A 22,281-nucleotide genomic window follows, 5' to 3' on the forward strand; every position below is an offset into this window, starting at 1 on the left:
ACGGTTGCCATGGTGACGTGAAATCAGACCCACCTCTGTTCTCGCCCCATCAGCCATTAATGGGGTGGCAAACCCATCTCCAAATCAATCAAACGGCTGGTCACATGAGTCTTGAAGATCTCTTTCTCCTTGAATTCACATTTGCAACCTTATAATAGTTCTGAATTTCAGGTTCCAGCTTTCAATCAACAATCCCATCCTTTGTTTCATCATTTTTCTCTGTACAGGAGCTGATACATTTCAGTGACAGCAATGTATTTTCCACCTATTTTTCAAAACAACCTGTTCAGGGATGTTATTATACACCTCTGGAGCAGGTGGGACTTGAACCTGGGTGTCCAGGTACAGGAGTAGGGACACTACCACTGCGCCACAAGAGGGCCCCAGCCATGTGCTTCCATTTGTTTTCTTTTTTAAATGATTGAATCGTAATTTCTGGACTCCCTTGTTTCAATCTGTGAAGAAAAGCTTGTTGTTAATGTCAAATCAATCTGCTAAGATCTAACTGGTCACACTATAGATGGACTCCAAGCTCAGCTAAATCTGCTTCTCCTCTAAATCGACTCTGAAGCCTGGTTTCCAGAAGGAACCTTATACTCACCTGGAATGAGTAATGTACTTTCAATCCTATAAACTTTAACTAGTACACTTTATGTTACCTTTTGTTGCGGTATTGAGTCAGGAATTTGAAAAGGGAGAATAAGAGAGAGAGCAGAAAAGCAAAGCCAAGAAAATATGGATGAAAGCAAGAAACCAGAAGAAAGAACTGAACAAGCTGGAAAACCCCATACACACTATTAGGAATGACAGGAAACTGAGAAGCCAGGAAGAGAATAGGCCAAACCACTAGAGTTCCATTCTCATAATAAGGATATGACAAAATTAAAACAATGATCAAATTAAAAAGGTTGTGATATTACTTACGGAACTTACGGAAAATATGGTGCTTCTGTTTTTCCAAGAATTGAACAAGACAATTACAAATTAGAGATGGTGTGGCTTGTGTATGTCATTTTACAAACACAGAGCATCAGATTGTTGTTCCAGATTGACTGTGAAATGATTGAGTGGTACAATCAAGATGCCTTCTACTTCACCACAATGTCATTAAAATGTCTATAACTTGAAGTAACAAAGCTCCTCCTGTTCTTCTAATACGGCTGTCATTTTCAGCAATCAGCTTCTGGATCTGTATTTGCATGCCTTTGGCCCACACAGTTGGTCTCGATGTCAGAACAAAATGTGGGAGATTATACAAGACTCATTCCAATGTTTATTTAATGTAATTGGAGTCTAGACCAACAAGTCTTCCCAAACAGATCATACATTTCTGCAACTTTTGATGTTGAAGAAAGTAATTAAGGATGACAGCTTGGGGTTTTATAAAACACAATTTTGTTTCAAGCTGTGGTCTTTTTTTTTTCCATGAGTTTTCATTGGTTACTTTTTAGTTTCTGGTTTCTCATCAATTTCTCACTGTTCCATCTCTCTCACATCTGGATAATTGCTGTCTTCTGCCAATTATATAATCTCATCTTCAATTCTTGAATCTGCTATTATTGAAGTTGTTTGCATGCTGCTTACCACACTCTATGCCAGTAAGAAATGTTTATCTCATCGTTAAGTGAATTCTATATTTTTTCGTACTTCTTAAACTACTTCGTCCCTCAGGATCAAAGATGTCTTGCTTGCTTTCCATCTGATCAATGCTGACAAAATCCAATATGCAATTTACAGGCTCTGACACACAGTAGGGAAAGTGATTCTTGGGCAGTTCGAATTTGTAAAGAGGTTTTTGTGCTTTCCCGGATGCTTTAACATTGCTTCTGTATGTTTCTGACAAAGTCACTTTGAGTTTGTTACTTCCTTAAAGAGCTTTCTCCATTTTCCTCAGTCATAATCCATTGTCTCGCACTCGTTGATAGGAATGTTTGACTTTTTCAATCTGTTTGAGAACATCCATAAAGCAGTTCTGTTGTCCACCTGAGAATCTCCTCATTACTGAGTTTGAACTACAGCAGTTGCTTTGGGAGTGGTGTAGGCAAAAGATAGCCACAAATTTCAAAAAGGGCAATCAAAGTTAAGGAGTATTCTCACTTCTGAAGTCAAAGAGGTCATGTCCAGAGTTGGTGCTGATTCTTGCATTTTCTTGGATGTGTCACAAAGCCAAGGTTATGTCTGTGTTTTCTCTTGAGGCACAGCAATCACATTCCATCTCTAGAAGGAACTCTTCAATTGCTAGGCTTTGGCAAATTAGGAGAATCCTTACAATAGTCTTCCTTGTGAGGGATAATAGGGAAACTGTCCTGTCGTGCAGGGACTTGTCTCCGTTTACGAATTCAGACATGAACACAATGTCCCTGAGATTCCATGGCATCCACTTCTCTTACTAGATGAGTGATATAAGATGGTGCTAGGAATACATTTCTGTTGCATTTAGAATTTCAGCAGGGATTCAGTCTGCTCCAGACACTTCATTGCCTTTTTTTAGCAGTTCACGGAATTTTCCAATGTCAGTCTGCACCAAGATGGCACTAAGACTAATCCAGATGTGGTATTGACTGGAGGTGAGGGTGTGCGGTCAAACAGAGAATCTCAGCTGAGTTCTCCAAAATGTTTTTTCTAGTCATCATAGATTCCCTCCCTGGCCCTTATAAGCTCCCTAAGCGCTGGATGTGTAGTGGGCGGCCCTTGGGATATAAATTGTCTTGGAACAACACACGGTGGTGGTGTTTGCATGTTCTTGATACCCTGTCCTCTTTCTATCTAGTATTTGTTATTTTACTTTCCTTTGCCATTACTTCTATTTTTCAGGATGGGGTGTGGATGTAAAGGGAGCTGCAGATAAAGGGTGGGGAGGTGAGGTAGGGTATAGTACAAAAAGCTAGAGGGCTGAAGAGGTCACAGCGCTGTGGCAGTGAGAAAGGGACTCACTGAGTGCATGTCTGAGGGAGGCAGAGAACTTCTTCAAAGTCTCTTCTCCTTTGAAGAGACTTTGCAGTGGTGCAAACTTAGAGACAAGCAAAAAGCAGATGCTGGAATCCAAAGCAGACAAGTAGGAGGCTGCAGCACTGTGATCTCTTCAGCCCTCCAGCTCTTTGCACCTATCCTTACTGTACCACCCCATCCCACCCAAAACCTCCACCCCCCTCCCCCCATCAGCTTTATCTGCAGCTCCCCTTACACCCAGCCCTGAACAAGGGGTACAACCAAAACATTGCCTTCTCCACCTTCTGATGCTGCTGAGCTTACTGTATTTTCATAGAATCCCTAGAGTGTGGAAATAGGCCATTTGGCACAAAAACTCCACACCGACCCTCCGGAGAGTATCCCATTCAGACCCATTTCCCTACATGTGCCTCTGACCTACACATCCCTGAATGCTATGGGCAATTTAGCATGCCCAATTCACCTAACCTGCACATCTTTGAACTGTGGGAGGAAACCAGAGCGCCTGGAAAAAACCCAAACAGACACAGGGAGAATGTGCAAACTCCACACAGACAGTCGTCTAAAGCTGGTATTGGACCCGGGTCCCGGGCGCTGTGAGGTAGCAGTACTAACCATTGAGCTACCGTGCCAACCACGTCCTTCCAGCTTCCTGCTTGTCTACCATAGATTCCAGCATCTGCAGTTTTTTTTCTGTCATTACCTTCCTTTAGCTGCAGGACTGCTGCTTTGCTCTCGAGGTGTGTTGAAGTTTCCCATGTGTGAAAGCTTTGTGCTTCTGTTTGGATAAATTCCGTATCTCTCAGTCGTTTTTGACAGACTAGTCATACTGTTTCTTGGTAGTGAAACAAAGAACCTCTCCACGAGTACTTGTTATGTTGTATGTTAGAGTTGACCAGGTACCATGAACAAGCACAATGTAGCTCCTTGAGCCATGAGGTTGAGAGGTGACCCCCCTAAAAGTGAAGGGCCACTTTGTGGAAACATTGAGGCTTTCAGTGCTACTTTTCTTATGCTATTGCTTCTGTTGTTGGTTTTCATCATTTCCTCGCCATTCTGGCTGCCTCACAGCCTAGATAATTAATGTCCTGTGCCAAATTATAATCCCATCCTCAATCCTCACATCTGTTGTTGCTAAAGTTTCCTGCATGCTGTTCAGCTTTGTTCCGTGCCAAATAAATTTTTTTCTCATCAGTAGTTTAATTCTCTATACAGCTCCTTGGGAGCAGACTTCAAATTGTAAAGCATGCACGGTTTTAGAAATATCGAAAAATAGCGACAGGAGTACACACAAATAGACAAGCCTTGTTGCTCTACCCTCCCTTTCCCAATCTGTCACCTTTAAGTTAAATTCCCTCCTGTTTTTGCAGCCAAAGTCAAAATGGACTCTGGAAATCTCCCCACTACTGATGTCAGGCTAAATGGTCTATAATTCTCTGTTTTGTCTTAACCACCTTTTTCGAATAGTGGGATTACATTAGCAACCTACCAATCCATTGGAATTGTTTCAGAAATTATCTTGAAAGGTGACCACCAATGCACGTACTATTTCTAGAACCATTTCTTATTACACTGGGATGTAGGTTATTGGGCCCTAGAGATTTAACAGGCTTTAATACTATCAAGTTCCCCAACACCATTTTCATACTAAATTGATTTCCTCCAGTTCCTCTTTTTCACTAGACCTCGTGTTCCCTGACATTTTTAGTATGTTGTTCATGTTCTCCTTTGTAAAGACAGAATTAAAGTACATATTCAATTAGTCTGCTGTCTCTCTGTTCCGCATAATAACTTTCTGGCTTCCTCATGCCTTTCTGGCACATGTTCAGTTCATTAAACATTTTGTTCATTAATTAATATAAATTTATCATGGCCTGAGTCATCCTTAAAATTCAGTTTGAATGTGAAAATTATTTCATGCTGTATATTATACTGAGTACTAATAGATTGAAGACACCATTTTTAAAAATATATATTTTCTGTTTGGATTTTATGTACATAATATAGTCTTGGTTCAGTGATAGCACCTTTAATTCTAAGTCAATGGTTCCATTTCCATTTCAGGATGTGTGCACATTAGCTATGCTGAAGTATTCTGTAAATGCCATTGAGATTCCATATAGGTAAAATACTAAACCAAAACCCTGCCTGTTTATTTAAGGGAACATTGAAAATCCCATGACAGCATTGGAAGAAAAAAGTTGCTTTGCTGACATTTTTGTCTGAACCATAACCAAAAAGTATTTAATTGCTTTAATGAACAGATATGCCCTTAAAGCTTAACAGTGCAGTGGCAAGAATACCAAACTTCAAAGAGAATAATAATTGATACTGTGCGAGCAAATGGGGGCTGATTAATTGCAAGTGGAGTGTCAAAGTATAGCCACGGAGAATGTACCAGGACGTCATTAATCTCTCAAGCTTTTATGTTCTAAAGTAAATTGATAATGATTAGTTAATGGGAAAATACCAGTGAATAGTTGTCCTCTAAAAGTTTTAATTTAATTAATAAAAGTACAATATTCATTCTGTTTGCAGAGGTCAAGTACCTGCTTACGAGTGTGTGCGGCTTCTAACATGCACAAATAAGCCACATTGCAAGCACAACTAAGGATCTTAAATTGACTGGTAATTCCTAGTTTACTCGTGGTTTATTAAGCGCTGACCAATCTCAGAATCATGTCAAATGTAAAAACCTATATCCTGAGATTTGCAATGTAGGTTTGTTAGCCGAGTACTCTACCAGTTCCAAACAGTCAGAGGGAAATGCCATTTATTCTAGTCCACTCGTAGTTGAGATTTTGGCCTACATTCTTGGTATCACTGAAATTCATATACCACACAGAGTAGATATTGAGGAAATGAGGCGAACATGAGAGAATTGTAGAAACTGGAAGCAAGGTTGATGTCCTGTTCAAGTTTAGGGTGTGAGGAGTAAATGGGACCAACACAGTTATTGATGTAACAGCTAAAATAATAAGGAAGGGACCCAAGTAAGACTGAAACAGTGAATATTCAACATGTTCCATAAATGTGCAGTCATAGGTTGAAACCCAAGGTATTCCTAATGCTACACTTGCTCAACGTCTTTCTTTCTCTCTGTTCCTGGAATTAGCCTCTGACCCAATATCTTTGACTCCCTCAGTACATCAACAAGAGTTCCACACACCGACCTTCTGTACACTTTTCCATCTCTGTTACATTTGTTCGACCATTTCCTTTCCTGTATCTTTCCTTTTACCTCAATTGAGAAGTCACCTTCACCGTAGTAGATAAAGCCCTCAGTTATGCTCATTTAGTTTATCACACTGCCACTTTCATCTGCTTCTTCCCCTTCCAAAATCATGATATTATTCCCCTTTCCCTCACCTTCCATTCTTTACATTCAATAATCTATCCCCTGACAGTTCCATTACTTCCAGAAGGATACCAACACCAAATACATCTTCTCCCTTTTCAGTATCTTGAGAGGGTTGTACCTTCTGTAAGGAATTGCTCCAATTCAGTCTCTCACATTTTTGTTTGAAATGGCATTTTCACAATAGAGTCATAGAGTCATAGAGATGTACAGCATGGAAACAGACCCTTCGGTCCAATCCGTCCATGCCGACCAGATATCCCAACCCAATCTAGTCCCACTTGCCAGCACCCGGCCCATATCCCTCCAAACCCTTCCTATTCATATACCCATCCAAATTGTACCAGCCTCCTCCACTTCCTCTGGCAGCTCATTCCATACACATACTCTGTGTGAAAAAGTTGCCCCATAGGTCTCTTTTATATCTTTCTCCTCCCACTCTAAACCTATGCCCTCTAGTTCTGGACTCCCTGACCCCAGGGAAAAGACTTTGCCTATTTACCTTATCCATGCCCCTCATAATTTTGTAAACCTCTATAAGGTCACCCCTCAGCCACCGATGCTCCAGGGAAAACAGCCCCAGCCTGTTCAGCCTCTCCCCATAGCTCAAATCCTCCAACCCTGGCAATATCCATGTAAATCTTTTCTGAAAGCATAAAGAATACTTCTCATTTGTGCTAATTCTTTATGCTTTGCAAGAACTTAATAATGTATAGGCTAGTTCTTAAGCATCTAATCAAAACATTCAAAACAAACTCTGACAATACCTGACTTGAATACTGAAGTGGGAGTTTGTTTTGCTGACAGAATAAACTGTGATAGTGGACTAGGAAAATGAATTTTTGTTGTGTAAATGAATTGAACTAAGAGAGAAATATTATGGAAGTGTGGTAAATTTGGAATTAGCAGGAATGATATGGAAATTGCACAATTTTTGCTCAATTTCAGTCAATGTAAAGAATCAGAATCAACAAAGGCTTCCTTTAGAAATGTGGGCATTGAAGTTTGCTCTTACTGTTCAATCTTCTGTGCAAAGACCCTTTTAAACTGAACAATATCACTGGACTGTGTCTGGACTGCCTGCATGTTGTATTTGGCAACAACAGTGGGAAATAATGAGTACATGTTCATATTGGCAATTCATGGGACTAATGGTCCAATTAGGGCAAAGGTACTGCACATGGTTATTTAGTTAATGGATTATGCATAACCACAACACACCATTCATCTGCATTAAAAAGTTGCACATTATTTGGTGTGGCTTGTACAATTTACCAACTTCCCACACTGGCTAAGATCACCATGGAGGTTACCTCCTCCTCACCTCTCCCCTTGCCTGAAGTGTGTTGACCCTCAGGTTTTAGCTCAAGTTAAACCACCGTCAGTTGTCTCTGAGAGAGCAGCTCTATGGTCTAGTTGGACTGTGATGACATTACCGTTTACAATTCGCAGATTATTTGCTGCCTAAAGCAGAATCTGTTACAATCATCTGCAATGGTAAGCATGTGATTTGATTTAGGTCAATTTGATCCACTTGAAATTAAAATGTTCTAAACTTGTTATGTTTAAGTCTAACCTAATATTTTACTTTCAATATTATTTCCCAGGATCTTCACATTTTGTTGTTTAAGTTGGTCATTCATGTGTTTGATGTTTTAGCATGTTCTACACATCAGTATGATTCACTTTTCCTTTAACACTGTTAAGATATCTACACACAAGTTCTTGATCTACACTTTTTGTATGCTATAGGAATGAAATGATTTCTGCTGACAATAATTTCTTGGCTTGCAGTTTGGCAACTATCCCTTGAATCCCAAGGGGCAAACTCTGCACCCTTTGATATACTATTCCTTTTGCTACCAAAAGTGGCATTATATTTTAATTTGAAAGACAATACTGGTTATGTTTGCTTCAGGAAACTCTCCAATACTTTTCCAAAAGATCAGGACAATGTTGTAGGGAAACAATGGTGCATCCAAAACAAGCTCCATCAGGACTATATTTTTCTGGGATTAACAGTTCTGTAGTTCTAAAGTTAAGCTCAAGCAGGTATCACTTTACTAACTGCCAACCTCTGCAACATAGCATTCCAAGAGCTCCGTTTGATTTGCTTTCTAACTCCAATTGTACAAGAAATGATAAAAAAAAATTTGCTTCTCCATGTAGATATTTTGGAACCAAGTTTTTGCAATAACAGTGCTGAACTTTCTTAAAAGTACAAAGTAAATAAAATGCCAGAAGGGAACAAAGTTAAGCACAATGTACCTCCTAATTGGTAGATTTTGGGGGAGTTGTAACACATATGAGCAGGTAAGATCTATTTTGTGAATGGTTGCATGTCTGGAAGCTGATTCTGGCCTGCGAAAATCCATGTTTGACTTCAACTGGGACAAACGTACGTAATTCACTCCCAGGAGCCAGATTTGCATTTTAATAATGATGGTGAATCTGGAAGTCTCGGATATAAACTGCTTTGTAGGTTTAACTGCAGTCTCCAGGAGTCAAGGACAGCTTGCAGAGAAGAGTCAGAAAGGCAAACTGTCAACAATGAAAGATGCACATTTTGGCATTAAAATGCCATGTGTGGAATCCCAGCTTTTCTGGTTTTTTGCTTGCTTTCAGACCTTCTCTGCTTCTCGAACATTAGATTATTATAATTTTCCCCTTTGCTTTAAATAGTACAAATTCTACATCATAAATATGATTCAGAAGAGAAAGATAATGTTATTAAAACCAGTGTGGTTTGGCATAGTTAAATAGGAACTCTACCATAAAATTGATATTTTCCTTCCCAGCTGGCAAAGACATAAGTTTCCTTTTGCCAGATTTATATTGAATCAATCAGAAGGAAAGATCTTATGACACTACAACATGATAAATATACATACTGACCTAGAATGGCTTTCATCACTAGTCCCTAACTCTGTAATCTCCCCCAGTGCTCACCCTCCAAGAATTGAAGTGTTCCTCTATTTCTGGTCTCTTGTGTATGTTGATGTCCTTGGTTGCACCAAAATTCTGGTATTTCCTCTTCAAATCACTGTACACTTTTTGTCCTTTAAGCCTCTCTTTTAAACTTACCAGATTGAACAAGCTTTTAGTCATCGCTCATTCTATCTTTTTCTGGCTTGATATCTGATTGCACGTCTGTGAAGCATTTTGGAACATTTTGCTGCATAAATTGAATTTATGGAGAGAAGATAATGTGACTCAAGGATGTGGCTTCAAATCCTTCCTAATATGATTTAGTTATGCACACTGCCAAAAACTATTTTTACTTTTTGTTATTTTTCCGAATTCCCAACCTGGCTCCACTGACAATACACTATATTGTTGTCATGCCATCCTGGTGTTACCCAGTTTAAAATAGTGAAATGAAAACAAGTAATTTTTCAGTACATTTTATTTAATTTTTTTATGACAAATATGCACTCAAATACCATTACAGAAAAAAACCTGACCTCATCTCACAACAAACTGATAGTTCTGTAAGTAAGTCAATGGAATCTTTGATATCCTTTATCCACTTGCTGAGTTTTAGAACTATGAATGGCCAACAGTTATCTTCAAGCTGATAAAGTGATGATGACTTAGCACTGAACAATAAATGAATATATGTGAAAGGAATGCATTGTTGAGCAGTCATTGCAGCAAAAGTTAGAAATTATGAAGGAGTGAGAAAATTTTAGAAAGTCTGTACTTAAAATAGCACCAATTTAAAGCCAAAGTCAGGCTCAAGAACACAAGCACCAATGAATAATTGGCTGAACACATATAGTAAATGCAGAGCACTTAGTACATTTAGCTCACTTTGGTCTACCAGCAGTATCAATAATATCTTTATTGTTCATACAAAGCACCTGTCCTTGAATTATCCTTAAATTTATTGCTTCTGGAAAACTTTAAAAGACTAGTGCAATATTTCTGTGGGAGTATCAAACCTACCCCAGTCTCTGTCAATGATGAGGTAGTTGAAACTGGGCAAGTTCTGCACATATTGATTTTCATCTTGGTAAGAAAGGTTTGTCAAATTTTATGTTGGGAATGTTCAACACATGAATTATGTTTCTTGATTTCACCCCAGTGTTAGGCACCACAGATAACTTATTGTTTGAACACTTACGTGAAAATATTCTCTTGTTATGCATATTCCATCTTGATATTTTCTATAATTTCTGTCAAAATGATGAGCAGTGATTTGGACATTATTTCCTCCTGGGAGGTCCAAAACAAAAGCATGCGGATAAGTGCAGTATGGAAATTAGTTAGGCTGTGTCTGGTTTTAGTTAAGCACTGATAAAAAAATTTTCTCAAGTGAACTTTACAAGAAGCAGACAGGCCCAATATCAACACCAAATTCCTGGTGCTCAGCACCAATATCCAGAGGTGCAATATCCACAATGGGCAAGCGAAGAGTCTTCCGTGTGCTGTATTCAATGATAGTCTTGCTCCAATTTCCTGTATGTCTCTATAAGCAAACAGAAATAAAGTTTTAGTTTCATCTCATAAACTATATTGTTGACATAAATCATATCAGTTGGAATGAATGTCAGGATTCTAAATTAATTGGTTTAAATGAGTCTGCTCCTGCTCACAAGTTCTATATTCCTGCAAATATAAAACAAAATGGTGATGGCCACGTTCAAATGGGTGGAGTAAAAAGGAACAATATAGTTGTGATCAACTTTTTTCCTGCTGCCTGGACCTCCCAAGGTTGGTTTTAATAGCAGTCAGTGTAGTTAGGGGAATGGACATGATTCTTTGAAGCAGACATGAGGCTGTGCTGCCCGTGTGATACCAGGGTCAAGCACATATTTTCTGGGTTGGAGAGGAACTTGCAATGTTGATGGGGAAGAAATCAATTGTAATGTTCCATGTTTATACTATCGACATTGGCAGAACTAAGAAATGATTTGGAGATGCCGGTGTTGGACTGTGGTGTACAAAGTTAAAAAATCACTCAACACCAGGTTATTTAGAAACACTAGCTTTCAGAGCACTGCTCCTTCATCAGGTGGTTGTGGAGCATAAGTTCATAAGACACAGAATTAATAGCAAAAGTTTACAGTGTGATGTAAATTATACATTGAAAAAAGACCTGGATTGTTCATTAAGTCTTTCATATTTTAAAATGACCATGTTGGTTTCAGTTCCTTCATATGTAAATCCCAGAACCTTTTTAAAATTACATTCTCAAGTGAACTTGAACAATAGGTGTCATGTCGGCCCAGATAACGCATTCAAGGTGTGAGGTGCCCTGTGTGAGACTGTCTGTGCCCCAATGTTCAGACTGATTCTCATCTAAAAAAGGGGTTTACAGATTCTTACATAGATTTGTGCAGTTTTTGAGCAAAATAAAATGTAATTCTGCAAGTATAAATTCACCCCACAAACTTATATATGTGTGTGTGTGGTTTATGAGTGTCTGTGAGAGAGTATGTATGAATGTGAGTGTAACGGGGTATAAATCCATGAGAGGGTGTGTTTAGATTAGATTAGATTCACTAAAGTATGGAAACAGGCCCTTTGGCCCAACAAGTCCACACCGACCGTCCGAACAGCAACCCACCCAGACCCACTCCCCTGCCCTATATATACCACAGGCTAATGCACCCAACAGTATGGACAGTTTAGCCTGGCCAATTCACCTGACCTGCACGTCTTTGGACTGTGGGAGGAAACCCATGCAGACACAGGGAGAACATGCAAACTTCACACAGACAGTTGCCTGAGGCAGGAATCGAATCCAGGTCCCTGGTGCTGTGAGGCAGCAGTGCTAACCACTAAGCCACCGTGCCACCCCATGTTTGTGGGTGAGAGTGGGAGACTGTATGAGAGAGAGCTTGTGTATGAGGGAGGGTCTGTGTGAGTGTATAGGTCTGTAGGGGTGTGTGTATGTGTGTGTGTATGTTTGTGTGTGTGTGCAGTGCAGTAGGATCACTGCACTATACACACATTTTTTAAAAATTTAGAATGCCTCAGAAAGACATTCTGCTTAGGGAGTGCAAGCAGCTAAGGGCTAATATTAATTATAAAACTACAAAGTTACTGATCAAATTGGCATTAAGAAATAGGAATAAAGAATTAAATATATTGCTCATTGACTGGTGTAGGAGAAATGGGTTTTTGATTCAGAGGACATTGGTATCAGTACAAGGAGAAGATGGAGGTCTATTGTTGGGATGGCTTTCAGCTGAACAATTCTGACTGAAGTGTCCTGATGAATTGTGTAACTTTGACTGTAGACAAAGCTTTAAACAGTGGGAGTTGACAGGGCTTACATACGAGGGAAGTTTGCAAGTCGAATAAGCAGAATAAGGCAGTAGTACAGCATGGCATAGTGTGACAAGGAGATACAGAGTGTGCAAGGATCATAATGCACCAGTGACAAAGTTTGGAGCACAGAAAAATGGTAAAATGTCAAAATTAAAGGCCCTTTTCTGAAACACACAGAATAGTCATGACAAGATTGATGAATTGATAACATAAATAGAAATAACCGAGTTTTCCATAGCAATTACGGAGTCATGATTTCAAAATGACCTTGGTTGATATGAATAATCAAAGTGATTTGACATTTTGGAGCAACATTAAAGAAAGGAGCAGGCGGTTGGCTAGTTATAGAATTATACAGCACGGAATAGACCCTTCCATCCAACTCATCTGCATTGCCTGGATATCATAGAATTCCTATGGTGTGGAAACAGGCCATTGGTCCATCAAGTCCACATGGCACTCTGAAAAGCTTCCATCCCAGATACACCTCCCCATCCTATAATCCTGTGTTTGCCATGGATAACTCAATTAGCCTGCACATCTCTGGACAATTTAGCCTGGCCAATCCACCTAACCTTCAAAGCTTTGAACTGGAGGAGGAAACTGGAGCCCCGAGAAGAAACCCACGCAGACATGGGGAGAACGTGCAAGTTCCAGACAGACAGTCGCCTGAGGCTGGAATTGAACCTGAGTCCCTGGTGCTGTGAGGCAGTGTTGCTAACCACCAAGCCACTGCACCGCCCACTAAATGATATCTGATAGTGATCTGATCTCATTGGCACATGTGCCTCTAAATCTTTGCTATTCATATACCCATCCAGATGACTTTTAAACATTGTAATTGTAAAACCAACCTCTACTATTTCCTTTGGCAGCTCATTCGCACACGCACCACCTTCTGCGTGAAAAAGTTGCCCCTTAGGTCTCTTTTAAATTTTCCCTTTCATCTTAAACTTAAGCTCTCTAATTTTGGATTTCCTTACCCTGAAAAAAAAGATCGTGACTATTCACCCCATCCATGCCTCTCATGATCTTATAAATATCTATCAGGTCACCCCTCACCCTCTGGTGCTCCAGGGAAACTGGTCTCAGTCTATTCAGCCTCTAAAATCAGTACAGATGGCTGAATTTGCAATGCAAAGTGAACACAACAGTTCAGGCTCATTTCGCATATCAGCTAAGATTTCCATGAAGGCCCCACTTCTCAAACCTGTCCATTATCTGATGCATGATGAATATTATATTAAACTCTGTCTATCTCTAATCAGAGAGAAGCCTTTATCCATTAGGAACTAAGACACTTTTACTCTTAGTGAAAAATAATCAAGATGTAGAATTAGGTTTTGTGGAGATTCAAAGTATTAAAAGGGAATAAATCACTGGGATTAATTTATAGCACCTAACAGGATCTATATTGTAGGGCAGAGTATAAATCAATAAATAATAAGAGCTTTTAAGAAATGTATTGCAATGGGAGATTTAATCTTTGGACAGACTCATAGAACAGAATTACTGAATTCCTACTGTGCAGAAAGAAGCCATTCAGCCCAACAAGACTACACTAACTTTTTGAAGAGCATCCCACCCAGACCCACTCCATCACCGCAATTACGATGGCTAATTCACTTCCCTGGACATTACAGGGCAATTTAGCATAGTCAATCCACCTCACCTGCACATTAAACTGGCAAATATACCCTGGAGAAGAGTTTATATAGTGAAGGTTGGACAATTTTGGAGAACACATTCTGCAATTAAATATGAATGTCTGTTTTAGACAGAGCAATCTGTATTTAGACAAGATTCATTGACAACTTCTTAACCAAGAATCCGCTTAATAAGAATAATTATAACATGTCTGTTCTAAAAATATCACACTTGGTTTGACAGTGAGAAATGTAGATCTGAAACTAGAGCTTTATACTTAAATAAAGACATTAAAAATATTTGAAAACAGAATTGGAAAAACTGCAACAAAAACATAAATGTTTGGCTAAACTCAGCAGGCCTGGCAGCATCTGTGGAGAGAAAACAAGATTTAGGTCAAGTGAATCTTCATCAGAACTAGATTTGAAATATTAAGTTGGCTTTCTCCTCACAGGTGCTGCTAGACCTGTTGAATTTTCCCAGCAATTTCTGTTCTTGCTTCAGATCTCTGGCAGCTACTGTTCGTTGTTTTATTTTAGTGTTGGAAAATCTGGTATGGGAAAAATAGGGTAAGATGGGAAACAAAAACAGGGGCAAATATTTGGGGAAATACTTTATAACTTTCAACTCATGGAAATTCCTTTGGGAAAGAAAGACATGATGAGAAGGATACATCATTTGTGGCTAACTAAGGAAGTTACGGATAATATTAAACTGGAAGAAACAGTCTACACTGCTGCAAAGATTAATACTAAGCCTAATAATGGTTGGGCACATTTTGAAAACTTAAAAGATCATTTAAAAATTAAAGAGAGATAAATAGAAGAATCATAGAAAACTAAGAAAAGCTCAATGAATATATCGAAGTGGACAGAGTTATGAAAATGATCATTTGTTCATTAAGAGTCAGTCTCAGGAAACAATGAAATGGCAAAGACTTAGAACAATTATTTTGTATCTATCACCTCTGTGGAAGACAGACACAAAAAGCATCCTAAGAATAGTAGAAAAAAGTGTGTGTGATATTGGGGGTTGGAAGGAGGTGTCAGAGATGCAAAAGGAAGGGAGAATTAAAATAATCATGAGTTCGAGATGCCGGTGTTGGACTGGGATGGACAAAGTTAAAAATCACCCAACACCAGGTTATAGTCCAACGGGTTTAATTGGAAGCACTAACTTTCGGAGCACTGCTCCTTCATCATAAACACCTGATGAAGGGGCAACACTCCGAAAGCTAGTGCTTCCAATTAAACCTGTTGGATTATAACCTGGTGTTGTGTGGTTTTTAAAATAATCATGATCACTAGGGAAAATATACTATAAGGCTGATTGGCAACTAAATGCTCTAATAGAAATAGAAGGTTGACCAGTTCTTTGGGTACAATAGCCTTCACACTAAAATCAAAATTTGTGTAAGAAGTTGTCTAGTAAAGGTGGATGCAGTTGTTGTAATCCTTCCAAAATTTCCCAGATAGTGAAAAGATCTCAGTCGATAGGACATCTTCAAAAGTGACAATTCGATGCAAGAAACCAGGAAGAAATAAAGCTGAAGCTTCATTCTAGTTAGCCAAAAACCTATTATGGCGAAATGCTTAACTTCTTTATTATACGTAGTAACAGGAAAATTATAATAAAATCAAGAAGATGAAAAGGAAATTGTTTTTGACAAATTTGTTAGACTTCATTGACAAAGTAAGAAGATGGACAAGGACATAGATGCAATCTATTTTGATTATTGAGAGGTATTGATAAGGCACCACATAAAAGGGACTGCAGATTATAAGATTATTATGGTGGTTCGGTTGATTCTTTAGCATGTGTATGATTGGCTGATTAACAGGAAATAGGGAGTTGTGATAAACAGGTTCAATTCTAATGTGTGCAGTGTCACAGGGATTTGTGCTGGGGCTTCAATGATTTACTATTTTTAATGACTTGGAATAAAGGGGTTGACTATGTTGTAATAGCTTTGCTGAATATATACAGTTAGATAGGTAAGCAAATTGTAAGGAAGTTACAATGAATCTTCAAAAGGACATATGCTGGTGAAGTGAATATTTGGAAGCTATGAAAGTAAGGAAAAGGTTGCCCACTTTTGGTAGGAAGAACAGAAAAATAAAATGATATTTAAATGGAGAGAGGTTGGAGAATGCTACAACATAAAAGAAGCATTCTCTCCTCCTTCTGGTCTCCCTGCCACAGGAAGGATGTTGTGAAACTTGAAAGTGTTTGGAAAAGATTAATGAGGATATTGCTAGGTTTGGAGGATTTGAGCTATACGGAGAGGCTGAATCAGCTGGGGCTGTTTTCTCTGAGTGTCAGGTCTCTGAGGCATGACTTTATAGAGGTTAATAAAATCATGAGGGGCAGGGATAGGGTAAATAGGCAAGGTCTTGGTGGGGAAGTCAAGAACTAGAGAACATATGTTTAAGGTGAGAGGGGAAAGATTTAGAAGAGACCTAAGGGGCAATGTTTTCACACAGAGGGTGATACTTGTATGGAATGAGCTGCCAGAGGATGTGGTGGAGGCTGGTACACTTGCAACATTTAAGAGGCATTTGGATGGGTATATGAATAGGAAGGGTTTGGAGGGATATGGCCAAAATGCTGGCAAACGGGACTAGACTTATATAGGATATCTGGTCGGCATTGACGGGTTGGACCCAAAGGTCTGTTTCCATATTGTATATCTCTATGACTCTATGGATCAAATAGAGTTAGCATGCAGGTACAGAAAGTAATTAGAGCCACAAATGCAATGTTGTTTTTTTCAAAGGGGACTGAGCTATAAAAATAGGAAAATCTTACTCCAAATGTACAGCATATAGGTTTTACCAATCTGGAATACTCTGTAGTTTTAGTTTCCTTACTTATTGAAGGATATATTTGCAGTGGAAGCAGCTTATAGAGGATGGGATTTAAATAAGATATCTGGTTGGCTGATCTTTGGGGTGAATGGATTAATGTTTGAGGATTAGTCAGACCTATTCTCATTGGAGTTTACAAGAATGAGAGTCGATCCTAATTAATTATATAAGAACCTGAGGGGGTTCAACAGGGTAAATGCAAAAAGGATAGGTTTCCTATTTAAAACAAATATGAAGAGGACTTTATTTTCTTAAAAGGTCATAACTTTAGAATTTTCGTCCATACAAAGTAGTGGAGGCTGGATCATGGAATATTTTTAAAGCTGTGACAGACAGATTTGATGATTGCAAATTAAGTGCTTTCGGGACAGACCACTAGGTGGAGTTAACACCACAATCAGGCCAGTCATGACCAATGGGCTGAATGGCCTATTCTTACATATATTTTGCATAAGCATCTTTTTGATACATACGTTACAACCATCTTCAAGGACATTGTATGTGAATCTGCTGCGTCCTTCAGCTTTGAGCTCCACATCGACCCAACTCATCAGCCTTAAAGCTTTTTCCACACTTCCAGTCTCAGCATCCAGGTAGGCAATACTGTTCTTACAGTGATAGGTGATATTCTGGGATGCTTGAGTGGCAAGAAGGCGAAGGAATCCAATTTGGATTTCAACAGTATCTTCTGATAGCGCATCGACACCATAGCTAAACTGCAGAAATAAAATTATTCACTGAATTCATTCAATTATACTCAAGGGATATTTCTGTTATTTACTCATTTTCATAGCACAGGTGTCATTGGCAGGGTCATCATTTATTAGCCACTCCTGGTATTAATGGGCCTTTGTTTAGAACCTCTGCTTTAATTGTAAAGAACATTACAGAGAATACAACTACGGACTGTCATATCAACAATGCATATTCTAAGTATCACAGAACACAAAAATGGCTTATGTCAGTATTGTAAAACTTGAGGAGTCAGCATTGTGCCTGAATTTCTTTCCTGTTATGCAAAACAAGCTGCTGTATCAATCTGATCATATTTTCTGATACTGGAAAAAGTCTAATTTCACCGGTCCCCCCACCTTCATCACTATGGTGACTGCTCCATTGGATACAGGAACTTATGTATTAATTCTCATTTTAAATCATGTGCCACCAGGCCACCCAAAGAAATAGTATCTTTTAGTAGAAAAGCTAGGGTAGTTTGGTCTGCACTGATATGAAAATAATGATCATATGTTTTAAAAGTTTCAAAAACGTACAGGGGCTGAGTATAAAATCTAATCTCGAGTTACAAAGAGAGTGAACTTCAATTTGTTTAACATTGTTACAGTTGTCCAATGGTGGCCAATTAAACATATTTTACCTATTTGTTTCAGTTTTCTCGCCTCATGCTTTTGTTTTACATTATTTCATTATAGTCGAAAAGTACCTACATGGAATCCACCATCCATGGACTCTCCAAACCACACATGCTTCTTTCTCTCTGTGTTTTTGTTTGTCCACCAGTTCTTGCGTGGAATCCTGCTGGGGTTGGAAGGCACACAGGTCTCTCCAGTCTCCATGTTGCAATGTACTTTGATAGCATCCAATTTGCAGCCTTGCTTGGGATCAATCCAGTATTCTCCTGTAATAGTAAGAACAAAGCAAAATCCACACACTGATCTACCAATTAGGTTTAAAATTCAGTACTTTCATTAAATTGGAGAAACAAGTTGTCACTTTTTTGATGGATTGTTTGCATCTATTCAACTTAATAGTTATGGCATTGTAGCTGAGCAAGAAATGTAAATTTTCATGTTGCTCAATGCACCAGGCCCCATTAGCCATCTATCAGTAATCTAGTCTCATATGTAACATTCAATTGTTCCACCTTACTCTCTATACTTATCAATATTGTAAGACTCACATGTATATCTCATAGGTATTTGGCTATAGCAGGCACATGTGAATATCTAGTTGCATGTCTTTAATTCAGGCTTAGCATTAAAAAATGGGACCAAAAGGTTGGTGCCATACTGCTTTAAGAAATTAACAACTGCAAAATAAGATAATTAAATTGCTGGACTTGATGGTTGCTAGAATACCTAAAACAAATGGCAGTTCAGAAGGTTACCCATGTTGTTTAGAAGCACGCAGAAAAGAAGAACTGAAGCTATGAAACAAGCTTATATTGGTGGATATACAGTGTTTGAAAAGCCTGCGGAAATAGCAGGACAGGTAAGTTAATCTGTTGACCTGCAATGATCTGATCTATATTTATCTCTCAATCAACATTTAAAAAAACAAATGACCTGCTTAATACCATTTTGTTGTTTGTAGTAGTTTGCAACGTGAAAATTGGCTGCTGAGTTTCCAACATAGAAACATTGGCTACTCTTCAAAAAGTAATCCCTTAAGCAGACATGAAAAATATTAGAGAAATAAACACCATTGTTCTACATGTGGAAGATTCCTACAGGTTATCTTCCCACAGGTTTTCTGTCTGGTGAGGTAGCTAGTTGCAGGCTAGTAGGATGCCCAAAGCTCCTCTTGAAGGATGCTTGTAAGGGTAACATGATGGTCCTAAATATCAATTTTACATGTGGGAGAGATTATTCAATAACAGAGAGAAATGGCAACATGACCTATAGACTTGCATACTGACTGTAGATACTGCAGACTGATATAATGATCAACAATTTGACAACAAACGATGCAGAGGACAGCAGTCACAATCACACAAACCTTCAAATCTGCAGCACTTGTAGAAGAACCTGCCTTTCACTGATTTGATTTTAAACCATCAAGCACATCGTTTGAACCGATCTGCTTCATTTCTGTTATATTAGGTAGATGGAAGGATGAAGAGCATCCAAGGAACAGGAGAATCGACGTTTCGGGCATAAGTCCTTCTCACCCTCCTCATTCCTGAAGAAGGGCTTATGCCCAAATCATCGATTCTCCTGCTCCTTGGATGCTGCCTGACCTGCTGCGCTTTTCCAGCAACACATTTTTCAGCTCTGATCTCCAGCATCTGCAGTCCTCACTTTCTCCTAGTAGATGGAAGGTTGTCAACTCTGGGCATAGATGACTGGAGTTGATTACTTGATACGTGATCCCATGGCCTTCCCAGTATTTAATTACAGTGCCACCCATTTGCTGAAGGAAGAGAACTACTCCCTTGTTGCACCAAGACCTCTAAATGCTTCTGAGAAACTTGGGGACACTCTTTAGCTTGGTGAATCAGTTTTATACTTCCATTCTGATCATCCACCTTAAAGTCCATGTCCTGCAGTAGAATCGACCTGCCCTTAAAAGATGAAGTCTTGTTTTAGGTGATGCTGGATAGTTATTAGTGGGTAACCTCACACAAGCAGCAGCACATGTATCATTGCCTTCGTCCGTTTTGGGTGCACATGTAGTAATTACAAACTGTGACCATCATACCTGATTTCTGGTTTATCTCATTTAACTTCCAAGTCTCTCTGCTCATCTCATCCTTTGAGCAACTTTCCATTGTGTTTGCTCTCACTATTGTTGTTCATCCTCAAACACATTATTCTGTATTATATTGTATTTCCTTACATCTCCAAATCACACGCTTTCCTGAAGTCTATTCTAGTTCTTGCATTATCTAGTAAATCCCAGGAAATTTATGCCTTTAGCAATTCTGTTATCATCTTCCATGTGCCCAAATTAAAATCATTTCTGACTACTTGTCCTTTAATTAAACCAGATATGGAAGACCTCAACATTATTAGCAGGGATTTTTAAAATGCCAATAGTGAAAATTCTAACCTAATACAAAAATATATTTTCAAATGTGTTTTCAAAGGTAGCAATGCCTTTAATTTTGTTCTTTTTTCCTATATAATATGACACATGGAGGCAGCACAGTGGCATAGTGGTTAGCACTGCTGCCTCACAGTGCCAGAGACCCAGGTTCAATACCCGCCTAAAGCAACTGTCTGTGCGAAGTTTGCACGTTCTCCCCACGTCTGCGTCGGTTTCCTCCGGGTGCTCCGGTTTCCTCCCACAGTCCAAGTTAGGTGAATTGGCCTGCAGTGTTAGGTGAAGGGTTAATGTAGGGGAATGGGTCTGGGTAGGTTGCTCTTTGAAGGGTCGGTGTGGACTTGTTGGGCCGAAGGGCCTGTTTCCACACGGTAAGTAATCCAAAAGATGCAAACAAAGTAATTCACAAGACAGTACACATTCTACTATGCTGCTTTTGTATTAGTGGACAACAGTCGTAAGGCAGAGAATCAAACATGTAATGTTGGGAGCATAATGTTGACTTTGAAGGCAAATTGGAAATTATTTTTGAGTAATTGAAAATAATTGAATCAATTTGGATGGCTTACTTTTACTATGGTTGAGGAGAGCCTTTCAAAAATCCACAACAGTACAATATTTTCCCGACATATATTATCTTATGGCAGTTCAATTTTAGATTACAACAAAGCTGATAATATGTATATAACGTGCCATCTTTGGAACTTATTTTTCTTGTTTAAATTAGTCACCACATTCCCAAGGATGAACAATAACAGTATGTTCCACTAAATATCTTTTGAGAATTCTTCAACAGCATTTAATAATTTCTGAAAATCATAGCTTCATACTGTTCATTTCCACCTACCACACTGGGTGTACAGATTAAGAAATGGCACACTGACAAACCATTTTCTGTTTATTAACTTGATTGATGGAAAATCAAAAGGTTGCGATGTATAATTTCCTGAAATGGAATAATTACTCTGACATTCTGGTACGTGCCTATACTTTTAATCTTCTTATAACCAATACAATAAAAAACATCATAAGTATCTAATTCCTTTGAATCCCATGGTTTGCTGTGGTTATTCAGAAATACTCCTGAAATACAGCAGAGTAATTTTGTGGAAAGATGCATACAAATCTTTGCCTTATGAAGTAAAATATGTTCACAAGTAGGTGTCTTTTCTAAATCCGTTCTTTCCCTCTTCTTACTTAATAAGAATTGGTGTTGCCAATGGTCTCCTCACTGCCAGAGGCACAGATCCAGTCAAGCAGCTTTGTTGGATATGAAGTTTGTCTTTTGGCAGCTGTGAAAGGCATAAGTGGAAATCTTTCTGACTACTGAGCCAAGGGAAGCATGATGGCTCTGTAGCTAGCACTGCTGCCTCAGTGCCAGGGACCCAGGTTCTATTC

The 22,281-nt window shown here is 38.9% G+C and overlaps 1 protein-coding gene across 1 annotated transcript in view; it reads right to left on the reverse strand.

Moving 5' to 3' along the window:
* Positions 1 to 9,695: 9,695 nt before the first annotated feature.
* The window catches only part of LOC140482086 (uncharacterized), a 186,418-nt gene continuing 173,832 nt past the window's right edge, over positions 9,696 to 22,281 (reverse strand). The window contains exons 49-51 of the mRNA XM_072579024.1: positions 18,546 to 18,736; positions 17,574 to 17,816; positions 9,696 to 10,778 (exon numbers count right to left, since the gene is read on the reverse strand). Coding sequence (XP_072435125.1) covers positions 10,632 to 10,778; positions 17,574 to 17,816; positions 18,546 to 18,736 — 581 coding nt within the window. The 3' untranslated portion in view covers positions 9,696 to 10,631. The remainder of the gene's footprint in view (positions 10,779 to 17,573; positions 17,817 to 18,545; positions 18,737 to 22,281) is intronic.

Source organism: Chiloscyllium punctatum, chromosome 10, assembly GCF_047496795.1.
Source record: "Chiloscyllium punctatum isolate Juve2018m chromosome 10, sChiPun1.3, whole genome shotgun sequence".
Classification (NCBI taxonomy): domain Eukaryota; kingdom Metazoa; phylum Chordata; class Chondrichthyes; order Orectolobiformes; family Hemiscylliidae; genus Chiloscyllium; species Chiloscyllium punctatum.